Source organism: Calonectris borealis, chromosome 3 (genome assembly GCF_964195595.1).
Source record: "Calonectris borealis chromosome 3, bCalBor7.hap1.2, whole genome shotgun sequence".
In the NCBI taxonomy this organism is placed as follows: domain Eukaryota; kingdom Metazoa; phylum Chordata; class Aves; order Procellariiformes; family Procellariidae; genus Calonectris; species Calonectris borealis.
Window position 1 is genome coordinate 80,221,681 of NC_134314.1, and position 21,017 is coordinate 80,242,697.

The following is a 21,017-nucleotide window of genomic DNA, read 5'->3' on the forward strand; positions in this document are numbered from 1 at the left end:
TTGTATTATGAATCACCGAGTTTATGTGCTTACAGTGACTTCACTTCTGTTCATTACACAGTTTTTTTTATAACGCTACTGTTTGAAGTGTGAATGTTGATTCGTAACTGCATAAACCCAGTTATGAAATCTATTTGTGTTGCATCCTTAGCATGGAAAGTGCTGGAAAGCCACAGGTTTTACATAAACAATTTCACTAGTGACTATAGGTGAATAGTAATATACGGTGCATCTTTTTACTCTACACTGCATGTTTCATAGCAGTTTTTACTGTACATTTACATGCTTCAGTGTTTTTGAAATCCCCCATTTTCTGAATCACTGTTTCCTGCCTGGTCTTTGGTGATAAGGTCTGCTTTCTGATTGAGGGTTACCTCTTGAAATACAAGTTTTCAATCTGCGATAGGCAGTGTACATAGATGTATATGTACATTTGTATGTGTACTTCTGTCATGGGGGAAAATGACTTGTGAAACTTATTTCAAATGCAAACCCTACCAAGTTTATTTGAACCCTCATATTATGTCACTGGGAAAAGCTTTGTCAGGTAGATAATTAAGTTTAATGTATGCAATAGTGGCTAACTTCGTCTCTTGAATCATAGTTCTTGCTTCTTCAGCTTGTGGCTTGGGGGCATGTCTGGGAGGCACGTTCAAATTCAGTTTTCTAAGCTTAAAAAAACCCCAAAATCTAGATGTTTTCTGCACCTATTTAGCTCTGGTAATGTTTTCAGTCATGGGTGCCATAAATAGAATACAGGCTATCTTTTTTCCATGCCGTGTTTACTTACGTACGCATATAAAATGAACAAGTTTGTATAGAATTCATACATTTTCCTTATGCCTCTTGCTGCTTCTTCTGTATTGTGTATTATTGCCCACCTTTCTGAGAACTTTGACCTTTCAAATTTCTGAATTAAAAGAAAATTACTGTTGTGTCAGATAAAAACCCCAGACACATTATTTCCCCCCACCTCAAATTCTGGACCTTAAGTCACATGACTTCGATCGTATGTATCGCCTTTCTGAACCATCAGAAGTCTTTAAAGTTTGGTCCTTAGAGGCTAAGAACAGCCTTCTTGGACTGTCATGGTTTGGGGAGCAGGGACTTTGCCACAGGTATGGCGGAATCTGTATCCTGCTGCAGTGAGTTAGGAGGAATGCATTCCAAACAACATTTAGGCGAGCTTCCAGCTATTGAAAAACAGGAAATACAAGACTTTACGCTGCAGTACAATGCAACCTTCCTACCCTCCTGCATCCCTCTCCTAGAACAAAAAGGCCTTTCATCCTTCTTAGAAGTGTAGTAATTCTCTTCGAGATTAAGATAGCTTTTACTGTAGAAATTGGCTTTTACTGATAAATAATTACATGTGTTCTCCAAATAACTTTCAGTAACTCCTTGAATTTTTCTTGTTTTCCTGGGAAAAGAAAAAAGTGTTTGTATCTAGTGTTGTGGTTTTAAAGTAAGTTTTTTCTTGTTACATTGGACACTCCAGAGAAGCAAAACAGTCTTAATTTGCCTCAGCAGAAACATAGTGATACTAAAATATATTTCTTATGTGAAAGCACGTTACGTGACATGCATCTATATTGAGGATATATGGTGGTGTGAGGTAAATGTTTATTAGCGGCAACTTGGTATTGATTGATTATTCACAAGTGCTGAACTAAGGAATGAGATCCAGAAGTTATCTTAAGTAAACACTTGAAAAAACATAATATTTCATTATGTATTTTACAGAATATTTCAGAAATACGTAGGAATATTTTTAAGTTTGCTTTTGTGGTTTTTTTTTTTTCTTTTTAAGAAAAAGTACGGGGCGGAGGGGAAGTATATTTAGTATAGGGGTGAAATCACTAGACCGTAAAGCTTATTCTCTAATCTGTATATAAAGGGCTTAGAAGAAAATGCCATAAGAAATTAAGAACAAAAGCCCTAGATAACTAGCCCTGACTTCTATGCCACTGACTTTTGAAATTCCAGTATTTTTGCATGTTGAATAAGGGTCCTTGCCTGCAAACTGAATCCTGTATCTTTTGGATGCCAGTTCTACCAAACTGGGATGTGGGTAGGAGGAGGAAATATGTGATTCATAAATAAATAAATGAAGGAGCTACTCTAGGTTTTGATGTGTAAGTTGTGGGGAGACATAATAACAATTCAGAGAATTGGGGGTAAGCAGCCAAATGTATTCAGTAGCCTATTACATGTCTGCATTGGTGACACTGAAGATGCAGCCATATAATTTCTGATTAGCATTGTTAAGTATTAAAAACTGCATACAATTTAAATTGCTGAAGATGCTGTATTAGCATTACCTTTTTTAGTGTACAGTGATATTAGATGTATGTCTCTCTAGATTCAAATATTGGGATTTAATAAAAGGCTTATCCCTGTACCTGAAAAATGTTTAGAGGACTGAGTGCTCTTATGTTTAATACTTCTTTTGTGATGTATGACATACTAGTATTACGATAGTGATCCTAATATGTTCAAAAAGTGGATATTACTATAGTATCAGCACTTAACTTTGGTATTTATAGTACTAATCTATGGACTGTTTCTGCCTTATGTCTTTGTGTCCCAATAACATCACAACACCCCCAGGAGAAGCTTACTACTAGGAGTACCCATTATACTTTTCCCCATGTCAAAATCATGTAAAACACTGTTGGTATCATTCTTTATTGACAACCCAGCTTCTTCCCCCCTCCATTCACTTTGTGTTTTCTGTTCTTTTATACCGTTGCCTGCCTTTCTTTGTATCTTCTGCTTTTAGTCAGTGTATCGTTCTTAACTGTTAAGTTTTCTCTGTGCTGTTGACTTTTAATTCCTTTAAATAGTGTTCATTGAAGCATTGATAGAGGACTTCATAGGCTAAGTGACATTTTATGGTTAAATGGCTTGCATTCTGATTTTAATAAACACATCCTGGTAGTAAGGCTGGGAGTTTACAATTAGATTTATGGAGGTTCTGTTTATATTGACTTTCATTTAAAATCTGAAGATTACTAGTATCCTACTGAAGACAGTATCACTCTATGTGCCATGGCTTTAATAATATTCTCTAATGCTTTTTGGGGATGACTTGAAATCATTGTTCATGTCCGCAGGTAGGACATTCTTTGTCTTGCAGCCTCCCTTTTTTGCATCTTTCCTTTGGAGGAGAAATTGGAGAAAAATCAGAAGTGACAGTATTAGTTTAGCATCTGATAATATTTAAAGTTGTAGTATTTTCTGGGAAGCGAGGAGGATTTATATGTGTGCCAAAACCCATCTGTGTTAGCCTGTGAAGGCAGCAGCTAAATCCTGTGCTGCATCCAGTGTATCTTGCGAAATTTTGTTCTGTTTGGACTATATATTCTTCTGGGGGAAAGAGGAAGACGAACTTTATCTTTGACCTCATTTTCTGAAAATATAGGTCAATGGGACTATAAAGGTAAGGCCAGAAGTGCTACAGCCCTGTAGACTAAAGCTGTCATAGGTAAACATTTTGTAAGATTCTCTTCTAATATCGCGCGATTTCAGTATCTGATGAATAGGAAACAGTTTGGCATGTTGGCCGCCTGGCAGTAGATATTGCTGATAATTTGTACTTTTAGTAAGATCAATAAATACTATTATTGTTGAGATCTCCAGATATCTTATTTTCTAAATCTTTTAAACCCATATTGGTATACTCATATAAAATCTTAGAGATAAACAAAAATTGTATTGCTTAAACTACTAAGAAATAAAGTTTTTCAAAGTATGTTCAGAATAGTAGTTCTTGATTACTTTGTTCTTTCCACTTGTAGAAAACAGCTGCTCTGAGTGGGCTCTGTCTGCTTTCAATGTTTTTACACTACGATGAACAACAAAGTTCCCAACAAATCTTGAAAGAATGTCACTCAGTTCTTTTTTTTTGGTGAACATTGCTACTCTGAACTAAATTGCAATAATGTAGAAATACTGTGTGAGTATTGAACTTTAATAACTTGCAAATTAATATTTGTCACTTGCTGTACAGATGGTTCTGACTCCAGAGATAAGCCAAAGCTCTATCGTCTACAATTAAGTGTCACTGAAGTTGGAACTGAAAAATTTGATGACAATTCTATTCAGGTATGGAAAAAAAGCAGACTCAGATGACAGAACTGATCCAATCTCTGGTCAGTTATGTGTAATTGTGGAAACTAGTAAAATATTATGTGAATACCCTTCAAAGCTAGAAGGGTAAAATACTGCTGCAATTTCATGTTAATGGTCATAACTCTCTGATTTATTTTATTTCCCCTCTCTTGCTTTAAGAGGAAAGTAAGGGCTTCATTATTTGAAATGGGGTATTCTTTTTCGTCACTGAATCAAATGGTACGTATCAGTGTTATCGTAACTGCTTAATGGCTTTCAAGTCCTAGTCTCAACCCCTTTGAGTGAGGCAGAATTTCTTGAATGTATAAAACAAGCATAGTTGTATGAAGTTCATGCCAGGGAGTCTCTTGTAGCACCCTGGGTCCACGTCAGTGCAGTTAGTTGACTTGTAAATACTTGCATTGTGAGATTTCACATTAAAACAGCAAGTGAAAGAAAACAGTTCTGAACAGCATATGACCAAAAAAGTGAAAAACTTTTCATTAAGGGATTTCCGCTGCAAATTTAGATAAATGTGTGTTTTATTATCTCTGTTGCAAAGAAAATTTAAGTCAAACGCAACTGATTTTAGTACCACTCGTGTGTGTTAAATTCATAAGCGAGCAAAGTTAAGTTACTTGTCTGTAAATAGGGTAAGCTGCAGTTCAATCTTTTTGTTTTAATTTCTGCTGCTGTATAATTTAGTTTATTCCATGTTAATTACTTCTATTTCCAGTTATTTGGTCCAGGAATTCAGCCTCATCATTGTGACCTCACTAATATGGATGGAGTTGTTACTGTAACCCCGAGAAGCATTGATGCCGAAACCTACGTGGAGGGTCAGCGTATTTCAGAAACCACTATGCTGCAAAGTGGAATGAAGGTTCAGTTTGGGTCATCTCATGTATTTAAGTTTGTGGATCCCACTCAGGACCATGTTATTCCTAAAAGACCTATTGATGCAAGTCTTATGATCAAAGGTCCAAGACACAAAACCGGGTGAGTAAAATTTATTTTCTTCCCACTGAAGTGAAGGGGGGAGCCTTGGAAAAAATAGAGAATGAGAGCATTATAAATGGCCTGTGGCTAGAGTATAACTTTAAATGAGTTCTGAGTAGCTGCTTTTAAGTGTTAAATATATAATAACTGTTTTAATACTTGAGCTCCACCTTGTGAATTTTTTAGGATTAGCAAGTGTCTTTTTCATTATGAAGTATTCAGTTTTCCTGGTGCTCACTTCTGTGTTAAAAACAGTAGAATGCCTTATTTTAATGTATTTCAAAGTTCATCCAACCTCCAGGAAAAGTAAAGAATTCACTGAATGTTTTCAGAGAGCCTGGTTTTTGTTTTTTCTGAGATAGTAACTTTTAAAATTCCACTAGAAGGATTTGGAGATTAGGCAGGGTAGTTACGAAATGAGACTGTCAAGATAGGGAACTAAATGTGTTAATATAGCAGCCACTTTTTACAGTGTGATTACTTATCTTCTAGTTTCTGTGTTGCAAGGACTAACAGTCCAGAAGTCCATCCTGTTTTTTCTCTGTATATTCATAGTTTTGATAGGTGCATAATAAAAATACTGATTATAGATTTAGTGACTTGTTGGGGATCAGGTATTCTGTTCAGTGGCTATAGAAATATTCAGGAGAAATAGTCTTAAAATCAGACTGTATAGTGTGGAAAAAAATAACATCATATCTTCTATCCTCTCTGGGTCGAAATGAGGCTACTATTGTAGTATACTGTGGTTTAGAAAAGAAACAAATTGGTTTGGAGATGAATGAGAGAAAGATACCTAGGAAAAGAGGCTATTCTGGCTAATGTGCTGAGTTTATGTAGATATATACTTTATTATTTTTTCTCCACTTTATTTTAATGTGGAAGTACACTGTCTGCTTGTTGTAGGACCTGTCTACAGGAAGACCTCCAGCCATTTAGCTGTCATGTAATATTTCTGCTTAAATCTTGAGTTCATTCTACATCTAGCCTGCAGATCAATAAACAAATGCTCTTGCAGGTTTACATAGTCAACTGCAAAGCACGGTACTACTGCAGAGCTTTACCTGGACAGCCCGGGCAAAGGGCTGGCAAAGGGCTATTGCAGCTTGAACAATCAAATATTTTTTAAATCTTTAGAATAAGCAGATAATAAAATGCAATACTATGATTTATGAATGATTTACACTGTCAAGATTGTTGTAGATTTAGTACTGAAGAGCTGGGCAAAAAATTGTAGCAAGTCTACTACAGTGAATACAATACCTTGAACATACTTTTATGTGTGTTTATATTTATATTATTTATGTTTATGTGTATTTGTATTTTCTCACTTGACTGGGAAAAAATGTAACTAAGAATCTGTTTTTTCAAAGGAAATTGTCTGTATAAATATTTGTAGTGTTTTTATATAAAGAATTGATAGAGTGTTTTAAAAAGTTAATATTAACTGGACTCATGGTATACCTCTTGAATTTTAATTTACTAATTTTAACTGGTCTGTTCCTTATTTGTTAAATGTTTAACAATATAATTTCTAAAAAGTACTTGAAATGTTATCTTGCTTCTAGAGCTGTTCAGGAAACCACATTTGATCTGGAGGGAGATGTTCACAGTGGAACAGCATTACCAGCAAGCAAGGTATTATATTATGACTAAATTAGCAATAAATAATAAAAGATCATGTGTAAGTTTATTATAACATCAGTAGTATTTGGTGAAGTGCAGCCAGTTCATCATTCTCCCCAGCCATTTCCTGTTGTGGGTGGGCTTGGGTATCATGTGCATTTTTATGTTTTTCCACAAAACTTTTCTGTTTAAGTTTGTATTAGCATTTGGCATGCATTCCATTACAAGAACTTTTTTTAGAAAGGGAATTCCTCAAGCCTGGGATAGTTTCTCCCCAAACTGACCTATTAAAGGCAGATTACATGCAGCTAGAGATTCATATTAAAAATGATACGTCATTATCTCCTGTATGTAGCATATGACTGTTGTCATCTGCGATAGGGTAAATAAATGTTTTATATAAAATGTGAAAGGGTGTTCAATTTTAATTTAACTAGGCTTTTAAAATTTAATGGATGTGACTTTTGACTTCAATAGAGCTCGTGTACACACGTTGACTAAACAAACTGCCTCTGCAGTCATAGTTATAAATATTTTATGAGGTGATAATCTTTTCTTGCTTGCTTTCTGCACTGTCTTTCTGTTAATAAATTATGTGCCAGAGTTGCATTTTCCGAGAGCAAACAAATAGAGTAAAATGATACAATAGTTAATGCTTGGTGCTATGATCACATGCCTCATGAAATGAGAGAATGAATTATTTCAGTAGCATGACACGTAGTAGTCATCCCAGAAATGCATTTCCTTTTATGTTTTATTTCTACTATTATCAAATTGAAATACTTGTAAAGAAATTTAGTGATATTGGTGTGGCAGTGTAGGTATTAATAATACTCTAATAGCTTTTGAATATATTTGTTAGTCTTAAAATCTTTTCTCTTGAAACAGACTTCTGATTCAGTTTTTCTCCTTTCTTTGTTTGTGACAATGCTTTCTTTTCTCTCAGATGCATTCTTTACCTCCGATAGGAATTTTTTTAGTGACATTTTGGAAGGGAAAAAAAATAAACTTTGTAAACTATTAAAATGCCTCAAAATTGCTCAGAATTGGAGTTTCTGACATTATTATATAGCATACCTCATATTCTTTTCAGACTCATTAGAAAAATACTTTTAGTGGACCTAGGGAAGCTTGGGAAAATTTAATTTTTTTTTTTTTTGAGTTGTTTGAGAATGCGCATGATATCTTCTTAAATCACTGGTGAATCACTTGTTTTCTAACAGTTGCTCGTATGAGTTTGCTTTTCTATTTGGAAGAGGGGTAACAATAACTTTCATTAAAGTTCTCTGAGACGTGGTGATGAAAAGTGATTCATGGATTGGCATCTCAGTACTGAAGAAACTATTTTGTTCAAACTCTTGTTTTGAGATGCGCTTTTTGTAGGTTTTCTTGTGTCAAAGCAAATTATCTAGTCCTAGAAATTTCTTAGGAAATAGGGAAACACTTCATATTTTACTGATGTTTTGTTTTCAACTGTTTATATTGAAAAATAATTGCTACATATTTTGCTGCTTAAAGCAGCATGTTTTTCCCCTTCCTGACAGGGTTTGGTGTAATTGGAAATCATAAATTAAAAGCTTCCAGTTAAGGAGCTTGTGACACTGAAAGAAAACAAATGAAACTGTACATAAAAAATTGTATAGTTTGAATTGCCATTTCTTGTCTTGGAAAATTATGTACTGTCTAGCAGATCAGACTTTTCTTAAGAACAGGATAAATTATGTAAGCACTTGGAGCTATTGCAGATGCAGGGTAGGGGAGCATAGCGAGTTTTAGATCTGTTAATATGTTTAACTTTGTCTCTTAGCTAAGTTTTCATTAACAATTTATTCTTACTTTGTATTGATAACTATGCAACTTTTAAATAAAGACATTTGAAATCTTCATTATATGATCTTGCAATGCATTAACAAATAGCTGCTCCTAGCTGGCCATTGTCGTCTTTTGAATTGCAAGTGTGCTCTTTAATGCTTCGTTGTGGTGAAAACACCTGCTGAGCTGCTGGATTCTGTGCTGTACTGTTCTCTTCTGTTTTCCCATCTCTTTTCAAACCTCAAATTGATACTTAATTTTAATAGTGCCAAGCACAAATACTGGCTAATCCAATGTTTGCATGCTAAGCACCTGTCCCGCTGTTTTGAATTAGAGCACCAGCAGGCTTGATGGTGACAGGACATCATCAGCATCCAGCACAGCTGAACGAGGAATGGTGAAGCCGATGATTAGAATAGAACAGCAGCAAGATTACCGCAGACAGGAAAGCAGGTAGGAAATGTGTAATCCATTACTTCTCATAATGGAAAAAACTGGATACATTTTTCTGATAGATCAAGCAATGTGTTAAAATATTTTAAACTACCTGATTTTTCCTATGGAAAATGAGATTTCCTTTGAGATCTCACTCCCAATAAAACCCAGGATTAACAACCAAAGCAAAAAACTTCAGAATATTAAAAAAAAAAATATTCCTTTGCTTCAATATTCTGTTACTTGTAGTTCTTTTTTTGTAAAGCCAAGCTGATAGTCATGTCACACCATTGTTGATTTGTGGTTAGGGATGTCATATGAAATTCCTTTAATAACAAAAGTACAATTATTTGAAATTTTCATTTGTCAGTGGCAAGATGATGTGCTTTACTCTGGAGAGGGAAATAACCAGGTCACTCCTATTTCTACAGCAGTGTTGTTGGCAAGTCTTTTGAGCAAGAATGCTTGTCTTGCAAAGTTATGTAATTTATCAATACATATAACACCTCCTTCTTGATTTTTGCTTTTATGATATAGTGGTTGTTAATAGGTAGATAAATGCTATCCCATTTTGCTCATAGGCCCTTTTTTCAGGTACAGAATGACATTTTTCATGCCCTGCATAATCAGTTTGTTTCCAAAGCCATAGTGGAAAACACTGACTTCAAATCGTATGCCATTTTCTTGCTATTCAGCCTCCATGTATTCATAATACCTTGTTCAAATTCAGTTTGTGCCTATCCAAAAGGACTCAACTCTTTGTTAGACAATGTATTTTAATATTAGCATTGCTTCAAAAATTGTCTCTATTTTCCATCATAAATAGAGAAGACCTGATGGCATGCATCCAAAGATGCTGGGAGTTGGCTGACATCATTGCAAAGCCACTGTCTCATCTTTGCAAGGTTGTGGAGATCAGAAGTAATAAATGACAGGAAAAGGGGCAAATGCTACACCCATCTCCAGAAAAGACAAAGTAGTAGATCCAGAAAATACACACCAGTCAGCATTAATTCAGGCCCTGGGAAAATTGTAGAACAAGTCCTCGTAGAAGCTATTTAAAGGCACACAAAGGAAAAGAAAGTGGTTAAGAAAAGACAGTGTGGATTTACTAAGGATAAATCATGCTTGACCAACCTGACTGGCTTCCATGATGAAACAAATTGCATAGTTAATGAGGGGAGAGCTCTGGGCATGATATCATCTACCTGATTCTAGCAAGGCATTGTCACAATCTCCCGGAACATCCATGTTGATAAGATATGGTCTGGATCAGCGGACCACAAGATGGGTGGAAAACTGGCTAAACTGCCAGGCTGAGAGGGTGATAGTTAATTTCTCAAAGTTGAACTTGGCAGCTGGTCATGAGTTGAGTTTCTCAAGCTTAGTATTGGATCCGATACTACTTAGTAACTGTATAAACAATCTGGGTGGTAGGATTGAATGCATCGTCGCCAAGTTTGTGGGTAATACCAAACTTGGCGAACAGCAAATAAGCCACAAAGAAGAGCCACTGTTCAGAGAGACCTGTGCAACAAGAATTGCGTGAAGTTTAACAAAAGTAAATGTGAAGTCCTGGACATGAGAGAGAAAATGCCAAGAGCAATGTAGGCTGAAGTCTGACCATTTGGATTATAGCTCTGCTGAAAAGAACCTGAGGTCCTGGTGTACAACAAGCTAAACTTGAGTCAGCAGTGCATCCTTGCAGCGGTGAAGGCAAACTATGTCCTGGGCTGCATCAGCAAGAATGCAGCCAGCAGATCAAGGGATATGATTATCCCACTTTACTTGGCTCTTGTTAGGCCACACCTGGAATACGGTGTCCAGTTTTGGTGCCCCCAGTTCAAGACAGATTGAAAAACTGGCAACAGTACTGTGAAGAGACATCTCCACCAACATGATTAGAGGATTAAAGAACTTGATGTATGAAGAAAGGTTGAAGGGATTGGGTTTTTTCAGTCTAAAGAGAAGGTGGCTCAGCGTGGATCTAATCACAATCTTCCAATACCTAAAAGGGTAGTTATAGAGAAGATGGAGGTGCTGTCATCACAAGGATGCTGGTTGACAGGTGAAGAGGCAATGAGCAGAAGTTGCTTCGGTGGAAAACTGTCTGGCTGTAGGAAGTGCAGGGGAGGAATCTTCACTGTGAGACCAAGTGAACATTGGAATGTGTTGCCCAGAGAACGGGAAGAAACTTCCCTCACTGGAAATTTTCAAGATTCTGCTTGACAAGGTTCTGGATAACCCTGGATAAAGCCCTGCTTTCAACAGAAGGCTGGAGCACGTGATCTCTAGAGGTCCCTTTCACCTTAGGCTTCTGTGGGATTGTTTTTTCTCTGGAGTCCAATGTCTTGGTCGGTTCTGATAAAAAGAACATATTTATGAAAAGAATGACAGGGTACCTAGAGTTGGAATTACATAGCCTCGATAAAAGAAGGCTCAGGGCAGATCTTATCAATGTGTGTAAATACCTGATGGGAGGAACTTCTTTACTGTGAGAGCGATTGAACCCTGGAACAGATTGCCCAGAGAGGGTGTGGAGTCTCCATCCTTGAGGTACTCAAAACCTGACTGGACAAGGTCATGAGCAACTTGCTCTAGTTGACCCTGTTTTGAGCAGGGAAGTTGGACCAAATGATCTCCAGAGGTCCCTTCGCACCTCAGCAATTCTGTGATTCTGTGAAAAGAATTTTTTTCAAATCTTAAGAAAAATACAAGATTGCATTGCTGTCTACATAAATCGGCTTTTAAATTTAGATGAATTGCTATGAGAAATGGATGAAAGGTAAGGTAAATGTGCTGCAGAGTTAAAAAGTGCAGTGATTTGAGTTGTAAAGCTTCTAGTATGAAGCTTCTAGTACCTCTAGGTGGATTTATTACTCACTAGACAGAAAACAGAGTTCAGAGATGTGAGTGGTAGGAAAAAGAAAAAAGAAAAAAAAAGGCAGAAAATTGTGCTTCCACCTGAACTGAATACCTGATGTTCTAGTGTTTTGTAGCAGGGACATCTTTTAAATGCTATCAGTGAAGTTACAGTAGAATACGACTCGGTTCTACTTTGCACTCTCTTGTTAGAGTGCCTGGGAATCTTGAGCGTCTTTTTCAGAACTGTTTTTATTAAGGTTGCTGAAGATTTAATTCCTTCTTGCTGAATCACTAGTGTTTTAACTGTAATTTTCCTCTCATAGAAGATCAACAAAACTTCTCTGTGAACTTTTTATAGCCTGTCAGAAGTCCTTAAGGCTTCTACTGTTAATATTTCTTGAGTTCTAGCTGTGCATTTGTATGTGTATGAAGATTATTAATTTCTGTATTTCTGCCTTTCAGCAAGAGCACTTGTTATAAAGGGGATTATCTTGTGGTATAGCTGTATGTTTCAAAAATAGAGCCATCAATGAGCTGCATCTTGGCTTTATTTTGGTTTTTTAAACTTTTTAAATTCCTTCTGAAGACAATACACATACAAGTCTTACTGTTTGTTCCACAGGGTTTTTTCACCTTGGTACCTGTGCGCAGAAAATGTTTTTAGAGAGGCATCCAAATTGCCTTAAATTTGTGACAGCTACAACCGCAGAGATCTTTTTTTATCACCAGTGTTGACATTGCTGTTTTATTTCTGTGTATATCTTATATGTGTATAGTATGTGTTGTGTAATTACATTGAGAGTTATTTATCTAAATACAGCATTTCTATCACATGCTCTTTCTCAGATAGATTCACTGTGTTGAGATTAACAAATTAGCAAAGTCAGGCTGTCACATTAGGAAATGCCAGGCAATGAGTTGCTCAAGTAAACTGAATTCTTCCCCTTTGTGGATGTATTTTGTGAATCTTTAGTTAGGCTTCCTCTGGGATACTCTGGTCTCATTTTGTGAACTGTAAAGTCAGTAATGGAGTGAAGTAACTGCTATGTTAGTTTGAAAAACAAAGAAATCTTCACTAAGCAGTTCCAGGTTCTTGTTACTGTACAACTAGAACACCTCTGTACCACGTGTCCTTGTCTATTCTTTTTGTGTGTGTTCATCACTGCTGTTCAAAGGTGAATAATAAGATAAATAAGACTTTCTTGCAATCACTCACTGAATGGGTTGAAGACCAAGGATTAGAAGTTGGCTGCCTTATTTTTTCATCTCTAATCTCTAGGAAAAAAAGAATTGAAATCTGAGAGAGCATAACTCCAATTTACTTATTGGGTATGGTTGTTCTGATTGAAATGTGATGCTGTGAAATAAAAGATGATGACTGTTTAGTTGAGGATTATGGTTATACATCCTCGTTAGATAACTGACTTCAATTAGTATGAGCAAACATATAATAAAAAAGAAAAAAAGATCACTTTTTGCCTTGGATACTCTTCATGAGTTCTTGAAAATGTGTTAGGAAATGAGAACAGTGATATATAAGTGGTGTTAATGGAATGCAGATGCTTACTTGATTCCTAATTTTAACATGCCTTACAAAATTTATACGTAGCTAGTATGCTGGCTAAAACAACCACATAAGGACAGAGGATTTTTTTTTTTCATGCAGTTTATTATAGACAATTAATCTAGAAGAATACAGAAATATCTGGAGAATGTATTATTGTTTTTAATGCAATTTTGAAGTGTAATATTACCTGACGCTATACTTGGAGAGTAGGCAACCCCTGATCAATATTTTATGGCCTTGCTAGACATACCCTAACTAGACTTTCAGACTGGTTTGGCTCAGAGAATTTAATCACCACAGAGAGGATTCTTCTATAAAAGCAATAGCACAAAGACAATATATACTTAAAATGTATCCACTTACGAAGCGGGTTGGCTAGCTGCTATCGTATTAGAAGCACAGAGAGTTATTTTAACTTAAATTTCCAATTTGCAAAGCTTAATTAGAGAGTATTTCTTGTGTGCTTAGGGAAGGCAGAAAATGGTATATTAGTTGAAGGAAACTCATATTAAGGTAGCTGAAATAATTGACTTAACTGCATCTGTTCCTAGAGTACTAATTTACAGGTAAAACTAAATGAAAATTTTTTAAAGAAGTCTTTCTTCTTCATACTCATTTCTCTCTTAAAGCCAATTTCCAAAATTCTGTAAGCAATCTTGCACTAATCCATATCAGTTCTTGTTTCTTGTGCCACTTTGTCTCCCATTGGAGGGAAGACTGAGAATCCTGTTCCTTCCTTTGTGCTGAAAAGGATCACTATCTTTTTGTTCTAAAGAAAAGGAAATAAATCATCAGCCAAAATCTGTCCCTGGTTTACCAGCCAGTTTGTTGAAACGTTTCTTTGTCTTATTACCATTCCCATAATGACAGATTAAAAATTTCTCTGGAGTTGTCACTATAGTTCTGTTTTTATAGATTTTATTTTTATATGCTGTGTGAGTATTAGTTATTCTTCTATGGAAATAAGTACGTTCTCAGTGAAGACCATGCACTTTTGACAGTGTGGAGGTAGTGAGAAATTCGTTCATCTTAAATTTATAGCAATAAAAACAGAGGAAATGCTACAATTTACACACCGAGTGCTCTTCATAAAGAGAGCATGCTGTCATGTTTGAAATGTAACTGAATTGGCAGAAATTTGTGTACATGTTGCCCTGCTGTGCCTTCACTTTCAGGTCCCCAGAACTTCATTTTGCTGAGCTCTTTTTGTAATAAAGCATTATCTAGGTGGCATAACTGAGTTCTCTGTTGGTTTAAGTTTTTGCAAGTTTAAAAAACAAAAAAAACCCACCAAACCACAAAGGTACCCTTAGTTTTTTGACTGAATGTGCTAAAATTTAATTTTAGATCTTTTGACGTCAACTTTCAAAATTATCATGTGGATTTTTACTACAGGAGATAGGTGAATAAAGGCCTTCAGTGTCTTATCTCTGCTTTGTGGCATAACTAAAATTTTTCAGGAGAATGAGGCTTATATAATCGTATTACATTCCTTTCTTTATCAAAATTTCTGGGGAAAGTAGGAAGCTACCTATTGTGTTACATGTGGTTAAAAATGGCTATTGCATGCAGAAGATGTTAAGCTTTTGTATGTTTCCTAAAAAATACGCAAAATATTCAGGTGCAAAATGGGTACCGAACTACAGAGAACAGCTCAACTAATGTCTTTGCTTAAGGGAAGAATGAAATATGTGCTTAATCTTTTGTAGACACCAGAAAAATCAATTTTCTCTTCATTTTTCTCCTGTGTGAATTGTCTGATAGGTACTGATAAGAAAGAGCGCTGCAGTCAGTTTAAGTGAGGACATAGTTCTGGGGCTCATGGAATGACTGCTGTTTCTTAACATAGCATAGCAACAGCCAGGTGAGGGTAGGGGCTAGATTTTACCTACTTTTCCTCCTTACCAGAAGAAAGGACAAATAAGTTGACCAAGTTCTCATTGGTTTGAGGGCATTAAAGGTAGCAAAGTACACTTGTCATAACCAAGCTGATGTTTCAGGTGAAGCTTCATTCACTTTTTCATGTGTCCATGAATAGTTTGTTGTTTGAATCCTGTCAATGGCAGATGGCAATCTGATCCTATCAGTCTGCTATCCAGTGCAGAAGAGGATGTTCATTAATATCACAGACTCCACAGCTCAAGTCCATATTTTGATCTGTTGTGTTGCAAGCAAACACAGCTTGAATGATTCTAGAGGAAAGGTAAAAAAAGATCGTTTTGGGGAAGGATGTTGTATCAGCATTTGGAACCAGTGTATTTGGAGAAATCTGTCATTTTAACAGTGGAATTAATATCACCCGTGTGGATTGTTTCAAATTTTTGCCTTCTTTTTTTAGACCTCAGGATGCCCATGGACCAGAACTGATACTACCTGCCAGTATTGAATTCAGGGAAAGCTGTGAGTAAATTGTGAAGTTATAACACTAACCTGTTGACATGTTTTTCTCTAGTGTAATATTTCAGTCAGTTTGAAAACTTAAGGGTAACTTAAGTAAACATTGAAAAGAATAACGATTAAACAGATGACAGCTAATCCAATACTATAATTTATTTTGTTGGGGAGGGTGAACAGACACTTCAGATACTGAGGCAGGTTCATGCATATCTAATTCTAATTGCATTTCAATTCTTTATCTTCAGATATTCAAATTTAACTGTGAAAAAAATTGTTAATCCCACCTCCTCAACAGTACATTGAATTCATTCTGTTCTATACTGTTCTCCATGCCTTGGGTAATGGATTGCATCTTGGTCAAAATCCATTTTATATAAAAACGGATTAGGTTTAAATTTTCACTTAGAATTTAATTTTTTGTTATCTTGGTCCCCAGGTTTTTAAGTTCTCAGATCTGGTAGAAAAATACCATGCCGGAGATTGCCCACACTTCAAATATTTGAAACTAAATAGATTTGTGATCAAGCAAAGACAGATTTTTATTAGTATAAAATTCCCTATAATAAGGGAGCTTTGTAGGAATTGAATGGACAAGATAAAACTTGCATTTTCCTGTTCCCTTGAAGATGCAAATTTTCAGCAAAGAGATAGGAAATAGTACAGAAATGTTTCCTGATGATCAGATTTTCTAGCTTTATACAGAAGTGTGGTGTTACTGTGCCTAAGTAACTGTAGTACATAATAAACAATTTAGAGTTCAAACTTCTGAAGTTGCTCCGCTCTTCCCCCCTCCTCCTCCAAAAAGAAATCCTCTATGCCCCAAGTTATGAAATTGTTTTATTTCATTTTCTTTCTGTCTTTGGCTTTATGACATGTTTTTTTCCTCTTTCTTTACAGCTGAAGATGCCTTCTTATCTGCCATTATAAATTACACAAATAGCTCGACAGTTCATTTTAAGCTGTCACCTACGTATGTTTTGTATATGACATGTCGGTATGTATTGTCAAGCCAGTACAGACCTGACATCACTCCTACTGAGCGTACTCACAAAGTCATTGCAATAGTCAACAAGATGGTGAACATGATGGAAGGAGTTATACAGGTGAGTTTCTCTGCAAAAACATGTCAGGGGAATTAAATACATCCTGTAGATTATCTAGTAACCTTCTTAGTCTTTTTCTTAGTGTTCTTAAGGGTCAGACTTTGCATTGCATTGATTGCCCATGTGAAGGTTTGCTTTTGTGTCAATGAATAATGCGAGTGGTAAGAAACTCGCTCCTGAGCAATGTGGGAGGTTAGGGAGGGGCTGTTGCTCTGAAGATATGTTCTCTGACAAGAAGTTACTCTTCTGTTCTCTAGAAGGTAAGATTTTTGCAAGCATTTCTGGCCATGAGCTCTTGTAAAACAAGTTGGATGTGCTTATTAAAGAATATCGTAGAGATAGCAGTTGTTTGCACTTGATGCTTGAAGTTAACATATTAGCAAGAAACATGACTCTTTAATTTTGTTCCTGTTACTTTTACAACTTCTGTAATCACAAAAATGGCAATAAAACTGGACTTTTTGAACCAAGCTGACACAATTGCTTTATAAAGAGAAATATAAGTTCTCAAATGTTCCAACATCTTACATGTAGTCTGATGCTATTGCTATTATATGTGCAAGACTTCTACAGAAGCACAGGGGGAGTTCTGTTTTGTGTAGGAATGCAGGATAAGATCCACTGGATTGTCAGTGAAATTAGACAATACCTTGCATTGTGTAACTGTTGATAAAATGTAATGGTCATTTCCTGAAAAAGGAGTGCTAGTTCAGGTATCCTCACTAACTAATTAATTATTGTAACTTCTTTGTCTGCAGGTTTTTCTCAGGGGAAAAATTGAAATATATTTCTGTATTTATTAAAACACACACGTTTGTTGCAAAAAGTACTGCCATAGTAGCCCGTATAGAGCAAGGACCCTGCTGCGCTAGGCGCTGTACAAGCATAACAAGCGCATCAGTCCTGGTTTAGAGAATTTACGATGCAAGTGTTATACAACAGGTTGATGAAGGGAGAAGAGGAAAGTAAACAAGAAGAGAGTGGCATGAAAGTCACAGCAAACCAAAACTGTTCAGCTTTTGTTCAGGTTTTGGAAAGATTTAGTGGAGTTTTCGGTAGGGAGAACGTTATAATTAGACAGTTCTGTGAACAGTTACAACAGGTTCTCACCTTTCACATGAAAGAATGGGAGAAAATGCTGGTGTTGAAGACACTTTATAGTAAGAAAACAAAAGACTAGCCTTTCATGTATATTCTGAAGCTGATGAGAGGTTGAAAGGTGGTTTGAATCTGAAGTGAAGAATTAGCATGTTGCTTTGATTCTTGGTGCCGTGGTAAATGGATATTTGATAAAATTGAAATGATACCAAAAGTTAAATATTCAGGTTCTGCTATTAAAAAAAAAAAAAGATCTGGCTGTGGAAGAGTGAATTTGTGAAAGTCAGAGGGGAGATTGTGGCAGTAGTGGAGAACATGAAATGCAAAGAGCCTGGACAAAAAGACTTGGGGTGACAGGGATGGGTACAGTGGGAAAGCAAAGATAAAGTTCTGCATTCTTTGTGTTGAACTAAAATGGATAACCATGTAGTTGCTAGAAGATATGAGAGAGGTGGGCTCAAACATCAGTTTGATTTGAAAACAAATCAAAGCTAGAAAATAGATTATCCTGTGAAAACATTGATCAGCACTGAGAAGGGCTTCCCAAATCAGTCCAGCCTTCTGGTTGTTGCAAGCAAATGTATTTTACATAATTGTGCTAATAGTATTACAATACTGTTAAAACCAAGTGTTTGTCTAGACTGTCCTTTGGCCATTTCTTCAGCCTTGCAACTCTATAGTTGCAATCTAATCTCCAACCTAAAATTTAAGGAAGACATCAACAAGGAAGTGGTAGCTCCATTTGTGGTTTGTGAAAGATGTTATCTAGTTGCAAGAAATAAACTGAAGAGAGTTGGAGGTTGAAGAAAATTGGGAGGCAGTTCTTCCAAATGTCATGCTGAAGAAGCTGGAGGAAAGGGGGAAAATTACAAATGTGATGAAAGAGTAGAACTTCAGTGAATTTGAAGGTTAATGGGCTAGAGACAAAGAAATGCATTGATTCTAAAGCTTGACCAGGAAAATGTCATTAGCTTGGACCTGTCTTAGTGGAGTATAAACAGTACTAGCTAAGCTAAGTCAAATTACTTCATCTAAGCTGTAGAATGAGTGGTTATAGTGATGGCTGTCACAGTTAAACCACGGTGTAATAAGTCGCTGTATCACAATCTCTTTTTTCGTATGTCTTGACTGTAAAGCATGCCTGCACTGAAAGGGATCTGAGGGTATGAAGGACGGAGAAGATGGGAGGCAAGGGGAGAGAGGCACCCAAAACAGAAGTAGAAGGAAGGTGCACAAACTCTTGTGCTGTACTGTGGGAGTAGAATTAATTGTTTAGATCCTAATTTTGCCTGCCTAGATCATAAGGAGACTTGATAGCTTTCTGAAGTTACTCAAAGAGTACTTGCTAACAAATTAAGTCTGTGACTTTCTGTAGTCTTTGCATTACTGTATGCAAACATTACAGAAGAGTTCATATGAGATAGGGATAAAATTGGAGAGATCTATGAGAAGGCTCAGTGCTTTCAATAAAAATCTAGGAATAGAAACAATTCATATTTGTATCATTTTTGTATCCTGATTTTTTTTCACAATCATTCTGTGGCATTTCTGATCCTCTGCAAATTTTAACATTTGTTTGTAGAAGGTGCATCTCCTTTCATTCTGTGCCAACACATCTTCAGTCGGTTCAGAGTGCCTTGGTTGGAAAGGGGGAAGAAGCAAAAAAGCAGGGGCAATTTGTTTTTTTGCGCTCTAACTAAAATTATAATAGTGACAGCAAATGACACCTCAAATTTTTGCATCTAAGCTGACTGTGTTGCAAGTTGGGGAGTGATTTGAATAGAAAGCCAAAAAGAATTAAGTAAGAGCTCAGTTTTAAATAATCAGACAAACATATCTGGTGGGGTTTTTTTGTTGGCTTAACTCAGTGTAGCTTTTATGTACCAGCATATAAGCAGCTTAGTATAGTATTTCATTTGACTCTTTTTTGTTGTTTAAAACAGTCTTTTTGTTCTTTAATTAAAAAGCCATGTATTAAATCTGTCCTAGGTGTTTTGTTTTTTGTTTGGTTTTGTTTGTTGTTTTGTTTTTTTTCTTGGTGGGGATTTTCTGTCCCCCTTTGTGTTTGTTTGTACATTGTCTTCATTGCAGCAGTGTGGGCAAATAGCTCCCTGGGTCTGTTACTTGGATGGCTAGTTACCCCGTTGCCTGCAAAAAATTCTGTGGAGTTTCTGTGGTGCACTGAGCATGGAATAACTAACTAGTCTGGGATGTCAACTAGTATAGGGCATTCCTTGAATTAATTGTGACATGTGGGCACTTCAGTTCTTAGCTGTTGTGCTACTAGTCCTATTAAAATAATTCATTTTTTTAAAAGGGGCTCAGTTGCATCGTAGCTACTGATTAATGCATCTGTGTATAACTGTGAACATAAGTGTTGTACCTTCATATTTAGTGTTTGATTTCTAAAGCTATCATGATTGTTCACAAGTTTCTTTCTTCTATTCTGTTTGATTTCCTTCGTCCGTTTTTCTCCAGGAGGTAGACCAGGTTGATCAGGTAGGATATATTGCTGGGAACTGATCCTAGCTATGTTGGCTTAGCTCAGTTTCTCATGCTGCTTCCATATCAAAATACAATACTCAAACAGCTGGACTTGAACGGTTCATAACACTCATTCAGCAACTGGAACATGCAGTACTAAAATCCTTTTTTGACTTTGCAACTTTTACGGCATTCCATAATTTCTGCTTAACGCACTTCAATGTGGATATGAAATGACCAAAGTTCTTTTTCTTCCCTTTATTTTCTTTTTTTGTTGTTTGTGGTTCCTATTCTTTGGATTTCATCTGAGGTTGCCTGGCCTGGCATTTGTGGTCGGGAGATGGTGAGATAGATCAGTACTTGATACTGAATCACCTGGTATCAAAGCCAGTGAGCGCAGTATCAGGGTGGCAGTGGGCAGTAGTGAATATGCGCTTAAAAGTGCACAGATTACCAGATACTGCATTCCACTAAGCTCTTAGCACTACATAACTAGATGCTTATGCCATGGCTTTATT

At 36.3% G+C, this 21,017-nt stretch overlaps 1 protein-coding gene across 8 annotated transcripts in view; it reads left to right on the top strand.

Annotated features, from left to right (window-relative positions):
- Positions 1-21,017, top strand: part of AFDN (afadin, adherens junction formation factor) — a 136,556-nt gene that overhangs the window by 55,649 nt on the left and 59,890 nt on the right. For 6 of the 8 annotated variants that reach the window (XM_075146331.1, XM_075146332.1, XM_075146333.1 and 3 more), the window contains 7 exons: positions 4,013-4,107; positions 4,850-5,112; positions 6,681-6,750; positions 8,885-9,003; positions 15,756-15,817; positions 16,712-16,917; positions 20,494-20,514. In XM_075146331.1, the coding sequence (XP_075002432.1) occupies positions 4,013-4,107; positions 4,850-5,112; positions 6,681-6,750; positions 8,885-9,003; positions 15,756-15,817; positions 16,712-16,917; positions 20,494-20,514 (836 nt within the window). The remainder of the gene's footprint in view (positions 1-4,012; positions 4,108-4,849; positions 5,113-6,680; positions 6,751-8,884; positions 9,004-15,755; positions 15,818-16,711; positions 16,918-20,493; positions 20,515-21,017) is intronic. The other 2 variants (XM_075146335.1, XM_075146336.1) reach the window with 1 other exon arrangement.